General features: G+C 39.4%; 1 protein-coding gene across 7 annotated transcripts in view; it reads right to left on the bottom strand.

Moving 5' to 3' along the window:
* Positions 1 to 17540, bottom strand: part of UTRN (utrophin) — a 504099-nt gene that overhangs the window by 131849 nt on the left and 354710 nt on the right. For all 7 annotated transcript variants that reach the window (XM_028510941.2, XM_036024842.1, XM_036024843.1 and 4 more), the window contains one exon: positions 6597 to 6753. In XM_028510941.2, coding sequence (XP_028366742.1) covers positions 6597 to 6753 — 157 coding nt within the window. The remainder of the gene's footprint in view (positions 1 to 6596; positions 6754 to 17540) is intronic.

Raw genomic sequence — 17540 nt, 5'->3', positions numbered from 1 at the left:
TTGGAGAGATGGTGTTAGGTCTCTGATAACTGTCCTCACATAACTTAGTATTTACACTGTTATGAAAATGAAGTGAAAGTTGAATAGCAAAACCTGCATCGGCAATTTTATCCAATCATGAAGTATTTGGCTACAGTAAATCTATAACATTACAAATGAACGCTACACACTTTGCAAGTGATTGCTGATTAATATTATCTTATACTCCAAAAGTAAAGGTGCACGTAAGTGACCTCATTCCCTATAAAACTTTATTAAAATGATACTAAAAATTTAAGTCACTATATGGCAGATCTCAACCACCCATTTATTCAAAAATAGTCATTAAAATTATATATTTTAAAGTAGTCATTTATTTTGAACATTTGAGGGAATTAAATATGTACCTACATGAGAAAAATGATTGCGATATTTATAAATATTGGAAGGTGACTCCTAACTTAACAGGTTAATACTAGGTAGCCATGGGAAGCTACTTCTGCTGGGCTATACTAGATGGTAAATAACAGTAATTAATATGCTTTTATTTAATTAAGGTAACTTGTACAGGCTAGACAGTTTTAAACAAAACAAAAATGATCCCAACTATCGTGACCAATTCTCAGCCATTACGGAAGGAAGTGCCAGTCACTGCTTACTGAGCATGTCCTGTGTGCCAGGCCCCATGCCAGGCACTCTACTGCCGGGGCCTTTTGACTTACTATTAGTATTTAATGGGCCTGCCTATGTGCACATGCCATTAAATTTTAAACAAAGTATTTATTACAGTTGTTAAAAACCTATAATGTTCTGAGTCACTAATTAAAACAACCCAGAAAATATAGGCATTTAATGTTTCATAATAATATCAGTTCCTAAGATACTTACATTACAGGAAGAAATGAGTCACTCGTTTCAATGTGTAAGAGACTGTGGGCAGACACGCCGCTAGCGGGCTTTCTGCTCCCTCATCACTCCAGACCCAGGATGGCTACAGGGCTCGGCAGCATCAACCCTACTGACTACTTGGCTTTTCTGCTTTGTTTCTGGTCTAGAGAATGTACATCCTCTCCTGGAGCCCAATTTTTCCATAGCTGGTTTTCTGGTTTTTTAAAATACTTTATTTATAATTGCTAGATGTTTGAGCAGGTGAGATGCTGTAAGGCATGCCTTACAGTATCATCCTAAACAGAAGTCTTGGAGCCATCACCTAAACAGTTAAATGGCTAATGTTCCTTCTGGATGCAGCCACAAGCACGGAGCACTTAGGTACAGGAATTACTAAAATATGTCACTGAAGTGCATAGGCTGTGCCCTATCGCCCTTGGTATATTTCAGCATCAAAGTCAACCTATAAGCATTCAGTGAAGAGTGTTGGTGGGTGGATGGGGGGACAGATGAATGGACAGCTGGCTGGATGGGTGAGTGATGAAGTAATTGGCACTGCCATTATCAAAGAACAGTTATGAAAAAGTGTCATCAAATCGCTGACGCACATAGGAAGGACTGGACTGCAGATATATACGTGGGAAACAGAAGAGATGAGAATATACGGGTTCCCATAAACCAATCCCTATGTACCCAGTGTGACTGCCCACATTAATATGAGACACCAGAGTCTTGTACCACAGTTGTCTGGGGTGGGGAAAGAAGCCTGGACCCAGGAGGAAGTCATGCAAACTCAAATGTAAGATAATGTGTATTCATTGTGTTCCTTACTTATGGTAACATTCAGATATTGCCTTTAAAGGTAATTAGATTAATGGTTAAACATTTATAATTTGTTTGTTCGCCTCTGATAAGCTAACTAAAGGCACTGCATGCCTTATGGGCTTGGCATAAGCTGTTTTATTAAGAACAAGAAATAAATCATCTCCCAGTCTAGGCTCTTACATAATATCCTACATAAATTCTCAAATACATTGTTGTTTCAATGACTTTATCCCATTTCCTGAGTAGTCTAAGTTATCATTTAAGCTTCCAACGGGCTAAAATAATCAATGTCAAGTTATGAGACCAAAATTTATAGTGCCCAAACATAATAAACCCATGATAAAATACAAAATGTAAACATGGAACCACTAATTTTTTTAAAATACTACAAAATATAAGCCCTAGTTTAAAAACTCCAACAGCTAATGCTTATGCGCACCCACTGTGCTAAGTGGTTTATATACTGATGGCCAGAACAGGACTGAAGAGACTGGACAGTATGCCCCCAAAGCCCGGATCATAGAGCTAGTGAGTAGAACAGGTGGGAGGTGAAACTGGGTCCATCTAAGGTCATGTGCTAAGTTCAGGACCTTTGTATAGAAAGGTCCAACATACGGTGCCTCTGAAGAGAGGATAATACACCACTACCCACATGAGAAAGGGCCCCAAAATACTGGCCAACTTTAGTATATAGACTGCTGAGGTTGGTCTGATGTCTACTTGTAATTATTTTATTCAAATTTTTCACATAATTCTTTCATAGAGAGTTTACACCCCTGGAAACAACTTTTGAGTCTCTTAATGGTTCTCCAGCTTGCAGTAACCCACATCCACCCAAGGTGTTTTCTACTCCGAGTATAATGCTGTCCCTGGAAATTTTAATGTGAAACTTCAGTGTTTATTCATGCAACATCAGCACAGGTAGTTTTCAGGTGCTTCTGGTGGAAGTGTATTTTTCTTGTCCACAAGTAAAAGGACGTACTGCTTTTTAAATTGATCTTTAAAGACTTGTATACAATGATATCCGAGACTTGTATTTATGTCATTATATTTCCTGGAATAATCAACAAATCAGTGTTAAATGTCTTTGTCCCATTAAAAATATGCATCTTATAATCTCTAGATGTTCTAAGTTAGCTTTGCAAGATTGTCAAATTAATTTGACTCCCTTAAATCGAACTGTGTGGTTAAAAATAAAGTAATTCAGAGAGCTGCCTGTTAAAATGGATAAACCCTTTGCCCTTCTACTTAAAACCAATAGCTCCACTTGTACACTGGGTCCACCCGCCCCTCTTCCTAGTCAGTGCCCGCCCTCCTGCGTCACGGACTCTTTCCACTTTGCAGGATCATCCCTGTCAGCACGGAAGCACGTTCAACCAGCCCCCGGCTTTATAAATCACCATGGTAGTCCTCCCTTGCCCGTGGTTTCACGTCCCACGGGTGAGGTGACCTGCGGTCAACTGCAGCTTGAAAATATGAAATGGGAAATTTCGGAAATAAACAATTCGTAAGTTTTCAATCACATGGCATTCTGTGTGATGAAATCTCGTACAGTCCCCCTCAGCTCTTCTCAGGATGTGAATCATCACTTTGGTGTTTTTACACGGTACATGCAACATGCTTGCTAGCCACATAGTGACCATCTCAGTGACGAGGTCGACAGGCACAGCAGCACAGGGTCTGTGCTCAAGCACTCTCATTCCACTTAATAAGGGCCCCAAAGCACACGAGGAGCACTGCTGGCAACTCTAATATGCCAAAGAGGAGCCGAAAGTGCTTTTACAAGTATATAAAAAAAAGGTGAAAGTTCTCAACTTAATAAGGCCTTTTATTATCTCACATCATCAAAAAAGAAAAAAGAAGAAATGGTTGAAAACAGTATAGTAAGACATTTTAAGAGAGACAGAGGCCATATTCACATAACTTTTGTTATGGTCATAATTGTTCTATTTTATTAATAGTTATTGTTAATCTCTTCCTGTGCCTAATTTATAAATTACATTTAATTACAAGTATGTATGCATAGGAAAAACCATAGTACATGCAGGGTTTGGTACTATTCATGGTCTCGAGTACCCAAGGGGGGTCTTGGAATGCATCCCCCATGGGTAAGGCAGGACCACTGTACTCCACCTCCCATAGTCCCGCCAGCTCCAGCCTCACTTCTGTTATCTTGACTGTAGAAATCCTTGAAAGAGTTCTCTATGTTTCCACTCATATTCTTTCTTGAATCTACTCCGATTACGCTTCCAGCTTTACCACAGCACTGAAATGACTGTCTCTTTAGATGGTCGATTTTCTGACCTTGCCTTATTCAGCCTCTCAGCAATATTTGATCCGCATGATTACACCCTCCCTCGTGAAGCTCTTTCCTGGGGCCCCTGGACTCCATCCTCTCTTAGTCCTCCTACCACGCTGGCTCTGCCTTCTCAGTCTCATCCCCGCAACCTCTAAAGCCAGGGGGGCCAGGGCTCATGTGTGGGAATTCCTGCCTTCCTAAGTGACCTTACCCAATTCCACCACCAATATATACTCTAATGTTTTAATCTAGTCCTGGCCTTTCCCCCAACTTTAGACCTATATCTTCAATCACCCAATAAGCATTTTAAACTTCAAAATGTCAAACAAACAAACAAAACACACTCTTGAACTCCCTCTTCAGATAGCGCACCCAGCACTTTTCCCAGTTCTCTGAACGGCATTCTTTCAAAATATATTCAGGAGCCAGTTACTTCTATTTCCACTGCCACACCCTTATCCAAGTCACCCCCACCCCTACCCCTACCTGCATTACTGAATACATTCCTGAATTCCTCTATATTCTATTTGACACTTAACTAGTAATCATTACACAATGTAAACAGATCACAGCACTAAAAGTATGGAAACCCCCTGGGCTTCCCATCTTACTGAGAGTAAAAGCCAAAGTCCTTACAAAGACTTTCAAGGACGCATGTGATCTGAACACTCTTCCCCTCCCTCACCCGACTTCATCTCCTACCCCACTCTCCGTCTGAACACTTCAACCACACACGTATCTATGCTATTCCTCAGACATGCCCAGCACGTCACAGCCTTATGGCCTGGGTCTTCCTGTCCCCTTTTCCTGAAGGTGTCTTCCTCCACAGAGTAGCACTGCTTACCGCCCCACCTACTGCAGGTCTCTATTCAAAAATCGCCCATTTATGACACTTCCCTGAACTTCCCCACATAAAATTGCATCTCTGCTGCTCTCTATTTGACCTTGATTTTTTTTTCATGTCACTTATTACCACGGGACATATTACATACTCATCACTTGTCCATTGTCTGTCTTTCACTACTCAGAATCAGGCAAGAACTTTGTGTGCTGCTGATTCACCACTGCCTAACAGTGTATAGTGCATGTTAGACACTCAGTGAATCCTTACTGAATGAGTAAGTCAACATTATCATCAATGACATTACTGGTGTTATTGTTATTAACTAAATGCCTGGGCCTAAAAGGATGCAGGAGAACACCGCACACAGTGCTCTAAGAGGGACTGAAACGGCACAGAGCAGGGTGCATGACCTTGCCTGGGGTCGGGGTGGGTGGAAAATAGCCAGGACTTACTAGAAACCCTGATATGCACTTTCCTTGCTCAGGCCAGACTAGGACAGTCATCTCATACTTCAGGGTTCGGGTTTTAATAAAAGTTAGTAGCGCATGCTCACAAGCAGCCTTTATGCCTTTACAGAGCACTCCCGTTGGAATGCCTCGCGTTCTTCTACTTCATCGCCGCTGTCCGAATCCACAAAAATGGTGTATGAACAACAAATAGGAGGGAAAGTTGGAAAAAAGGTAAGGAGAAATGTAGTTTTCTTAAATAAATCATTAAAATATTATCATTGTTATTAATTCAGTATATCACATCAGTGTTATCTTCTTTTTCCTCGTGTTTCTGCTGTATCTCTATCAAACTCAGTTTTTAAGTAGAAAGAGAATGTTCACCCAACTGGTACCTTGAATAACCTCATCACAAAGATTTGCAATAAAATAAATGTCAAGGTCTTATCATTTTGCATCAAAGCAGTGTATTGCATAGATGACCCTTTCCTTTGAAAGATGTACAAGTCAGTGTTTGTCATTTTTTAAAATGGGAACAGCATTCTAATGTCACATTAAAATGTACAGACTTAGAACATGCAATGCATGTGAAGAGGAAAAGTATATAATAAAACAAGCTGATATGTAATATTTGAGAAAATTTGTGTGGTAGAATATTAAATAAATAAAAAGTTAATAAGGCAAATAAATTAAATAGTACAGGGATCTAAGAATTAATCTGTCAGTTGATAACATTTCAGCACATCTGCTTATCAGAGCAGAAGTAGAAATTTCCATAGAGACAGAAATTTGAGCAGAATAAAAATGTAACTCAAGAAAAAGGTCCAAGTTCAGAAAAAGAAAACATAAAAGGATCTTAAATACTATTGCCATGTGCTGTAAGACTTAAGTTCATTCTATTTTCTTGCTACTGCAAGTCCTTACTTTTTCAATTTCATCTATTATAAATAAGATAGTTTGTAATTCTTTACGGCTCTGTGACTTGGAAATTTAAGATTAACTTGCAGTCAAAAAGTTTTCCCAATATATTAATATCTTAAAATCTATTGGAAAATTAGATAAATTTCATAATTATGCTTTAAATATCTGAAATGTGTTTTTAAAAGTTTAGTTAAATAAAAAAAACTTAATCGGAAACGAATGGGAGCAACAGATACAAAATAAGTGCTTCAAGGTGTAAAAGGGCGGGGGGGAGTAGGTCAGGATCTGTGCTAATTCATTCAACTTATATTTACCTAGAATTTTATTTTAAGTATTTACTTCACCAAAGTCAAATTTAATTTGAGAAATTGCCCGCCATATGAGGTCAACTTACTTTACAATGGTCATACTGGAGCTGTAAGGCGGGAACATCCCCTCCGATAGGCATTTGTTTCCGGAGCTCCTCATCCTTCATGTTCAGCCATTTGACCAGCTCTTCCAAGGACATCAGCAAGCGGTTCCACTTCTCAGCACTAGCTTCCAGGTGCGCCCTGTGGAGAGGCAACGCTGACCACGTTTAGATGTCTGAACTGCATCCAAAAAGTCATATGCACTTCTTTAGCCTAATAATCTTGTATGACTGAGTAATGTTTACATCCAAGAAAGAAGCTCACTCTTTTTAAACAATGAAATAATAATAACAATAAAATTATAATTATTTCAATACTATTGACTATACTCTCTAAGCAATTTATTCTGTGAAAAAAGTTATTTGAATTCAGAGAACATGTTGGTACTTTCTATCAATATTTTGAATGCACAGTTCACCACAAAAGCACAAACATGAGGCTTTTAAGAAGAATGGCCATGACATAATGTAAAATTGAAAAAGTTTCAGTAGTTTATGTGTACTATCTATCCACACTCAGAATAATTTTTTTCTCATTTCATCTATATACATGAAGAGAGGGATAGAGAAGAAAGAAATTATATGTATATATAATATCTAGAAAGAAATATACCAGCTGTGGTTACTACTGAGAACATAGTAAATATTTATTTTTTTATGTAATTTTATATTAATTGAGTATTTACAACAGGTCTATATTATTTTTCTTTCCAAAAAAAAGGCTAATTATATTTTTAGAAAAGAAAATTACTAATGCCCCTATTTTTCTTGAACCCAAATAAATTACTGAAAACAGAACATCACCAACATTTTCGTAAAAAGTTGGAAAATATAAGGCATTCCTTGGACAGAATACCATTTGGCTAAGGTTGACTGACGTCCAGTGACAAATGTCCACTGTGAATAAAAACAACTGAGCAGAAATCATTGATTACAGTACTTCACAGCCTGATTTAAAGGTAAATCTTCATTTCACAGCAAAGGACATTTACACACTCAGATTATGAACTTCACAATCAGAAAACCATGTTTAGGAAATATCTTTTTATGTGATGAAGGCACCAATAACAGCCAAGCCCTTTGAGAATATTAATGTAACCGAAGCACAGATTTGCTAGTTGTTCTGCTAAGGATCTTGGAGAAAACCCACTAATCCAGCACACGGGCTGGATATGAAACAACAGACCCATCAGAAATGACTGCAGAGGCTCAAGAAATCAGCATCTACTCAATCTTGCCTCACCCCAGTGGACAGACTGTGCATGGGGACTTAAGCGCTAAACTGCACAAAATGGAATTACGTTGACCTTTCAGATCAAGAGGCGCAAGGCAGATGGAAACAGACGTAAGCCTTGTTACACAACAGTGTCCGAAGACTAAAGACTCTGATGAGAAAAGATCTGGGGCAACTCTGGGTACAAGAAACCTCTGTTCGTCAGGTTTCATGTCCTCTCAGACAACAGCTCTCACCTTGACACTGGTATTAGGATTCCCACTCCCACAAAGCTGCTCTTTTACTTAAGAGGTACCTGGCACAGCCACTGCCGAGCCTCAGATCTACCATTTCCTTCCTCGTGGACACCTGGTTTACTGGGGGCTCTGTCACAAAGCCGAGAGCTCCGCTCCAGATCATTCAAACACGCATTTCCCCTCTGACCACGTTAGGAGGTGCTCCCAGAAATAGATCAACAGTTTCTTAAGTCTTCGTTAAAAAGTGCATACTGTTCTCAGAAGAACTATAAGTTGCTAATCTCTAGTTCATCTCCATTTCATAGAGTAATGACCGCAGTCTATGAGCCAATATTCTTAGCTAAAAGAAAAAAAAATGGAATCCTGCATATCTCTAGAACAGCAGGAACCACCATTCAGTCACATACCAAAGACCAACTGTCCTGCACTCTATTTCTAGTGCCACTGTCAGCTGGCTCATATAAAACAAACTAAAACAATAAATAACAATTTTAAGTACAAAAAGAGGTTTAAAGTATTTTATAATTCTTTGGGAACTGGATGGTCAAAATTCTTATTTTAGTCTCTTGCACTTATGATTTTTTCTAATCCTCCTACAGGTGCTATAATTTAACTCATTTTACCAAATTTTTTTGAGTTGCCTCTTTTTTATAATTAGGTCTTTCTAAAAATTATTTTTCAATTACAGTTGACATACATTATTATATTGGCCTCAGATATAAACCATAGTGATTAGATATTTGTATACCTCACAAAGTGATCGCTCCAATAGGTCTAATACACATCTGACCCGTACACAGTTATTATAATACTATTGACTACATTCCCTATGCTGTATAAAATTGTTCTTTAATGAGATTCCAATTCTGCTGAAACACCAGCTTTTCTGTGTCCATTTTGATTAATTTTAGGACAAATATGTAATTACCTATTCCTGATAAATGATTTTACTTGTCACAGAGCAGAGCTAAATAATTTTAATTGCATTAACTGAAAATTCTTCCTGACAGTTAAAAATGATTTTGCCGTACATTTGACTAGCCTGATAAAATTTCTTTCCAGTACTTTTACGTGTAGTTTTTTAAAAAGACCCCTAGAAATTAGAGTAGAAATCAGAGGTCCCTAGTAAATCAAGAAGTGCTGGAGTGTCTCTGTGCGCAAAACCATTTGTGCACATCCTCTGACCTCTTCGTTTAGATTATTTGGTCCTGCGTCTTCAGTGTCTGTAGCTTACCTCCTTAATCAATAACAAGTCAGACATTACTTTGATTTCTAGTTACACACTCACTGTATTGAGCACACACATGTCTTTTTCAATGCAATTCACTCTTTTGACTGAATGAAAGTAATGAAATTGATCGTTGGAATAGACGGCACTCAGCACCTGAGGAACTATTTGTAAAGATGAAGGTAATACTTTTATAAAGAAGATACTGAAACAACTTTAAAATTTTAAAAAAAGATAACATTAGTATATGTACTTCTCTGCATCTGTACTTCTCTGCATCTTTCATTTTCTAGAGTAAAAAGCAACTTGATCTGGCAGGATCTTTGCCTGGAAAATCTGTTTTGGTTATTCTCCAATAGACTATAACTACGTGTTTAGTGGATTACTACCATATGCCCAAATACATGCATGCTTCCGTAGTAGCCTTCAGTGTTCTAGTTTCAATTTAATTCTTTCATCTTTCAAGATGAAAGCTTTTTCTTGGGCCATGGGTTGAATGCTTTGCAAGAAGAAACCTTAAATCTGTGTGTGGTGTTAATTGTACTTTCTCAGTTTGACTCTAAACATTTTAAAGCTTACACCTCCCCAAGACTTTAGAACCAGTCATCAATCATGTTTTCAGAATTTCACTTAAAACATTTCTGTATTTGACACATATCCGTGGGCACTTACATTTCGGATAATTGACTCATTGTCCAAACTCTCACCTGCTTCAGTTTATTCTTTGGGCTCTTGACATGGGCTAAATAATAGGTACTTTTACTGAGTGTATTGTCAACCTAGGATAATGTCTACTATATAATATGCTTTATAAAAATTCCCTCTTTTTAGATGGAATCATTTATTTTACAACTGTTTAAACATTTTAAATGATAAATTGTTTATAAAATATGCAAAAGTTGTTAAAAGGTAAAGATTCATAAAAACAATAATTATTTAAATATAGTAGAAAAATATCCTGCCATTTACTTTATTTTTTTAAACGTTTTGTTTTTTTAAATAGTTGAAATTCAATATTATATTAGTTTCAGATGTACAGCAGGGTGGTTAGACATTTATATAACTTATGATGTGACACCCCAAAAAGACACTATGACACTATATGACAGTATATGACACTATACATAGTTACTACAATATTACTGATTACATTCCCTATGCTGTGCTGAAGGGAATGTAATCAGTAATATTTACATCTGAATCTGAGAGAGAAAGGAAGGAAAGAAAGAAGGGAGGGAAGGAAGGAGTAAGGAAGGAAGAAAGGCAAGGGAAAAGGAAGGAAGGAAGGAAGGAAGGAAGGAAGGAAGGAAGGAAGGAAGGAAGGAAATGAGTGAACTATGGAAGAAACTATTTATTGATATTTATTGTAAATTACCAGATGTCTCTACCTTTCAGTGTTTCTTCAAACAAGTTTTTAGCACTTCTGCTATTATGCAGATAAGAAAAATAGAGGAAACTTTGTGAGTGAGTAGGGAGTATTTCTTAAGATAAAACACCATTGTTGTTGTTTTTCACTTATTCAGTGCAAACAAACATTTTGGGAGCAACCACTCTGATATCAGACATAGGAAGTTAGGTCAAGTTAGGAGAAAAACAAGAATACTGATGTACTCTGACTAGGAGCCCTAACGACAACTCTGTGGCTCAGAGAAACGTGCTCAGAAGCCATGAGGAGAATTTGGAATCTGAACTGAAGTCCAAGCTCTTTCCACTGCACCACTTCCATCATGGAGAGCAGACAGAAACCACTCAGATATATTTGCAGACATTTGAAAAGCAAGTCTACCAAAGAGTATAATGACCCAAAGTAACAGGAACAAAGACATACTATCCGCTATGATGTAAGGACTGCACAGAATTAAGCGTCCAATTTGGCTTTCTCACTACAAATCAAATTTGTTTGTAGTTTATGGTAACACCCATAGATTATAAATTAAGGTATAACAAAAGAAAATACCTCTGTTAGTACAAGAATAACCAATAACACTAAAGGGGGACTTTTCCTGCTACCAGAAAGAGAATTACGACCCACTAGAAGAAAAAAAGCGAGGTCCTCTGAATTCAGTCTGTGCTGAAAGAACGCTGGAGCTGGGCTTCTGATATGCTAGCCACCAGCAATACATGGCTATTTCAATTTAAATTTAATTAAAATAGATAAAATTTGAAGTTCAGTTTATCAGTTGCATTAGCTGCATTTCAAGTGCTCAGCATGCCACATAAGGCTGGTGGCTACCATGTGAACTGTGCTACCACACAGAACCACGGCCACCATCGCAGTAAGTTGTACGGCAAAGCGCTGAACCGGGGGTGGGGGTGTGCGGGGAAAGAGAAGAGCAGCAGAATCTTCCTCTGTTAGATTTGGGGAAAAGAAATTTTAGTAGTTTTACAACATGGTGAGCAAAAATCAATCACCTGAGGTTAAAAGTGGAATCGGTGACATTGTAAAATCTGGTAACACTAGCTATAATGATGATGTGAAATGTTAATCTTCTCTAACGGCTTTTTAAAAGGTGCCCTGAATTTTTAAGAGGCTCATAAAAGAATGAGAAGACAGAATTTTGTCTTTGAACTCTGTTTTCATTAGATTTGACAATTTCACTGGCCTATGAAACCATATGTTAATAAGAACCTATATTAAAACACAACTAAGCTGATAAGTAGATATTTAATTAACATAATCCTAAATTAAATAAATATAAAATTTAAGTCCTGTCATTCCCATCACTGAATTTATTAGTGTATTTCCAATTCACATTGGTCTAGAGAGGAAAAAATAATCCTCAAGTCCCCAAGAGCCTATCTTCCAGCTGAAGTTTCAAATCACTAGCTATCTTCTCTTCTGCTGTTCTAAATGTAATACACAATTGTACGTATTGTTTTTTGATCATAAAGGAATGTGTGGCACCTTGGATTTTAGTATTTAAGAAGTTTAATCATAGTCATCCAAAAAGACTGCAATATAATATTTAAGAAACTAACTAATGTATTGAGCCGAATGTTACCAGAAGTGCTGGTGACCACACCACGGTCACTGGAGGTGAAGCCTGTGGAGCACTTAGTGTCAGTCCGGCACTTAAATGTTCGACAAATATGAACTGTTATTCTGACCTTTGGCAGATATTCTCTTTCTAAAAAGGATGATGGATTAGAGCAGATGCCCCCCGCTATGACAATATTAACTTTATCACAATTACAACACAATTTGAATGCCCCATTTGGGGCATTCATCAGATGGTGCCACTCTCAGAAAAGTGAAGCAAGGCCCCCTGCAGAGGGGGAGTTTGGGGAGCAGTTCAGGAGGTAAAGAGGACTCAATATCTTTTAGAAATAGGCCTGGTGGTGAATATGATGGAAAATCATTCAGAATCACAATACCAATTCTAAGTAAAAAGGATCAAACTGTAGTTGTAAATAAATGTTATCATTTTTCACTTTCTAGTGCAACAATAAAATGCCCACAGTTAAGAACAGGGAAAAGAGAGGACATCTGGTTGTCAGAGTGTCAGAAATTTAAAAACTGGACAGGAAATTCAAGGGGGAGAAGATATTCAAGGTCCTGACATCACTGAAATGGCTTTTGATGGGACCCAAGCTGAGTAAAAGGGGTTGATGATTCTGAAAGAGGAAGGGTTTAAGCAACTAAAGATTAGGAGAAAGATGCACAGGCTCTGGAAGAAGGAAAAATAAAAAGAAAGCTAACAATTCACCAATTGAAAAGATTAGAAAATGTAAGTTTAAAAAATCTAGCTGTAATACTTTAGATGAATTATATACACAGGACAAAACTATAAAGTTAGATAACAGTATAGAGATGGTCCTGGTATGTAATAAGCAATGGAAGAAGGCATTTTCTTCATAAAATCCATCACTTTAATGTGGAGAGAGTTGGTTTACTGATGATGTTGTAAACAGCTGGGATTTGATACAACAGAGGGCTCTTCTCTAACTAACATGGCAAGTCAGAGGCATTCAGGTGCACGTGGCCAGACGGAATGTAGTACAATTAAATGTCATCTGGAGAACAATCTTCCCGGATTCCCTTGGTCTCCTGGGGAGCGATCATCTCAAGAATGCCAAGATGGCATGAGACGTTAACTGGATCTCAGGTATGGCCAGGTCTACAGGACTTAGAACAGGGATAAAGACTTTTATAAAGTTAAAAAAGAAACCTGCAAGGAAAAATATAAAAAGTCATCAATACGGATATCGACACCAAGATGATAACTGAAGAAAAGATGGAGAGTGAAAGGCAAGTCAGACGCTCAAATCAATGAGCAAAGTAGAAGTGTTTTCTGTAGATCAGGGAAACAGGAATTAGGTGGTGAGAGGGCAGAATAATGGGTGCATTCACTTCTTTTCTGTAAGGTTTTATTTATTATTTTTAGAGAGAAAGGAAGGGAGGGAGAGAAACACCTATATGAGATAGAGAGACAAAAACATCGATCTGTTGGTGCCCCGAATGGGGACCCAACCTACAACCCAAGCATGTGTCCTGACCGGGACTTGAACCAGTGACCTTTCACTCTATGGGATGGCCCCCCATCACCTGAGCCACTCTGGTCAGGGCTAGATGTATTCACTCCTAAGGGGAATCTGTTGACAGAGACAGAAGCAATGTCCTAGAAATAGCTAAGAGGCCGCTACTTTCTCTGTTATCCGCTGTGTGGCAGGGCTCCTGTTCAGCCAATGTGTCTGCGGGTGCTACATTGGAATCTTATGGCTGGCATTCTGATTGTTTGGTATCCATAGCTGTTGTTAAATATGCAGGATAGTCCCAATGACTGCCAGGTGGGAAATATTGGCAAATTACACTTAAATTTAATTAAGTTTAAGTAAAGCAGACAATTAAGAGGAAAGCCAGCTTTCAATTATAAAGAAAAGTGGTGGAAGACCCTACAGAAATGTTAAAGACACAGATGTTGTTCTCAAGAGAAGCCAGTGTTAAGGGTAGACTGTGCTTTAAAGGAATGAGAGGAAAGAACAGAGAAGCAGGAATTCACAGTGTGCTCCACAGGTGTTACTGTCGGTAAAGATGGAAGGAGCCAGGTGGCTGGGAGATAGGCTGTCTCTGTATGTTTGCTGTTGAGAACACTTCCCGAGTTGGGGAGGGATTTTCTCACCAAGCACACTCTGGCCTCTTCTCTGCCCCTTTCCTCTCTCAGTACCTGTAGAGGTGGAGTCAGGAATCTGATTTGCAAATCTGGAAATCACTGGAGGTGCTTAAGCTCCACCTACCCTTAACTCTCGAGAAGGGGTCTGCATATACCAAGTTCTCTCTATTCTTCCATGCAGGGTTTCTCATTCTGGAGGCCACCTTGAACCGTGACTGCTCGTAACTCCTGCCTCATTCTGGAGGCCGGTGAATGGTCCCATTTAGCTCTCAGTCTGAGCTCTGTCCTCCAGCCTGGTCTGTCGGTAGTTCACGGGGCATTGCTGCTCTGTCTGGGCCACACTTTTGATTTGTGTTTGTTTGGGATCCAGCCTTGCTGGGGACCTTCTCAGAAATTCCCAGGATTAGTGAGTAAAGATAGGAAAAGACAGGGTAGAGAGAATTTCTGTGTCTTTTGAACAGATCAGTGCCAACCAGAATGGTAATCAGTGAGACTAACAGGCTAAGTAACTTGCCTGCTGTGCCACAGCAGCTAAGTGGCAAAGCCGGGGTCTGAACCCAGGCAGTGTAGCTCCAGAGTATGACATTATGAAACGCTGTCCTGCCCCCACATCGCCCTGAGGCGCGCTTCCTGTAGGAGGTCCACTGCTGAGCATAATGAACTGTTTTATCTTGTATAAACGTCTAAGCAATGTTGAATATGTTCACGAAATTTATTACATCCACTTTTTGAAGATAAAAATGAAACTATCACTCATCGCATTAAACATATCCAATCTGTACGAAAGCAGAGAAAGGTCAATACAGACACAGATGCAGCTTGCCAGCTGTCGTAAGTGTGTAACGCCCGTAGTCAGAGCAACGTGTTCTCTCTCCCCGCGTCCCGTCAGAGCAGCGACCTGAGAAAGACAGACTACGTACATTCAGTTCCATTCCCGCTGCCTCACTTCCCAGCCTGACTCCTCAGTCCTCCGCAATCAGATTTCTGTCTCAACCACAAAATGGCCCTGGCAAAGAAGTCACCCACGCCTTTGATTAGAGCTGGGCTCTGCAGCCCTGATCTTCCCCGGCTTCTTCAAGCAGCCAGCACTACTAACTGAGCCTCCTTGTCAAAACCCCTCCTCTTGGCTCTTGACAACACTCCCCAGGGCCTCTTTGCTCCGCAAGGACAGCCCCTTCTCAAGTTCCTTGCTGGCTTCCCTTTCCTTCCCCTGTTCCTTATGTATCAGGGTCGCCTGGGATCCCATGCTGTGCCTTCTTCCACCATACAGCCTCTTGCCTACCCACAATGCTTTCCTGCCACCTCTGTCTGGAGACTCCCCGTCCCACCATCATTTGGCCTACGGCCCTCTTTTGAAGAGATCCCCATCCAGTGGCTCCTGGTTATTTGTCTCTAGATGTCTTGGCAGTTCCTCGACAGCATGAATTAAGTATCTAGTCAGTCTCTCTCTCCTTTCCTCGATGCTGAAAAGGTCTCCGCACAAGCCTCCCTGTCTTCAGAACTGTGCTCATCAAATGCATCCTCATAGTCGTGTGGGAGGGATCTTGGCAAACTCAGATCTGATTATGTCACCTACAAGTGTTCAAATTCTGTCACCAGCGGAATGGAGCGTGGTACACACAGGTATTCCAGGACTTACGTCTTACCTTTCTCTCTACCTTTTTTTCTAGCCACAGTCTTTCCTCTCTACACCAACATTAAATTCTATTCTTGGCCAGACTGAACATCTTAGCTCTTCCATGAAAATACGGTGTTACTTCAAGCCTCCCGCCTAGAAGCCCTTCTCCGGTCCCCACCCAGTCCATCTGAGGAATAACTGTACATCTTTTATGGTGCAACTTAAGAACTGCCTCTGTCATAAAGCCTTTGCTGATGGTTTGAAACGAGTGTAACCACGCCCTCCACAGGGCACATCTTAACCTGGACAAAACGGCCAGCCCCGTAGGGGAAGAGGCCATATCTTATTTATGGTTAGCAATGCCTCAAATTAGAAATTTGTTCTTGTTAAATGCTTGAATCAATGCCTGAATTTCCAGAGGTGAGTAATGAAGCTAAAAATTATTTTAATTCCTCATCACATTAATCACACATTTTACTGGACTACATGATCTATCACGACACAGAAGTCCACTGGCAACGTTTATTCTCCCGTCTTCTAAAAATAGCATTAAGCTATGTATAAGACAATATTCCAACTGAAGTTTATGAGTTATCTCTTTTCAGGTTAGAAAAAAATGACATACTTGGTAGGCTTAGGCAATACCACTCATGCAGTGCCAAAGGTTTTGATTTTGTTGTTGTTGCTGTTTTTCTGCAGCTTTCCATTTGATCTGTCCATGACGTGGGCCTTCAGGAAGCTCTCCGTCCTGAAGAACTCATCCTCAGACTCTCAGAATCTAGCCCCACGTGCACCACTTTCACCAGGGCCACCCCTTTGGCTTTTAGCTCCTTAGACGAATGTTGGTTTTGCTAGAACTTTGGTGAATGCTTGTCTGTGTTAACATTTTAAGTCTTTTTCACTTATTTATATTTACGGGGAACAGAAAGGTGCAACCAAATGGCCAGTTGAAAATTCAATCTTCAACAAGCGTAAGTATATTCTCTCACTGTACACTACACTCCAGAACATCCCTGTTATTAAAAAGTGTAGTTGGCCGATACTGACATGATTTTCAACGAGGTCTTTATACAGAGGCTTCCAAGGTCATGCTACAGTGCCCCCTTCTTTAAGTGTGAAAAGAAGCACATATCTCCTTCTATGAGCTCCAGAAAAACAAAAACCTGTAGGACACCTCTTCAGAAGAAAAATTAATTCACAATCATAATCATTGCAGATTTCCACTCTCTATAACCAGTTCTATGAAACCCAGAAGGCCCTTGAAGCATGTTTACTGAGCCCCATGATGTAAAAAGTAAAACAAAATAAAATAAACTGCATGCTACACCGAATGGGCTTGACATAGGTTAAGGAACTATCAGATTATCTTATTCAATCTTCACAGCAAATACATAAATTAAACATTTATATTTTGATTTTGTAAATGGGAAAACTAAGGCTCAGAGAGACTAAATGACTTGCTCAAGATCAGTAAATACACAGTAAAGCTAAAAAGTGTAAAC

This window comes from Phyllostomus discolor, chromosome 4, assembly GCF_004126475.2.
Source record: "Phyllostomus discolor isolate MPI-MPIP mPhyDis1 chromosome 4, mPhyDis1.pri.v3, whole genome shotgun sequence".
In the NCBI taxonomy this organism is placed as follows: domain Eukaryota; kingdom Metazoa; phylum Chordata; class Mammalia; order Chiroptera; family Phyllostomidae; genus Phyllostomus; species Phyllostomus discolor.
Note: the sequence above shows the minus strand (reverse complement) of the source record. Positions and strands in the feature narration are given on the sequence as shown.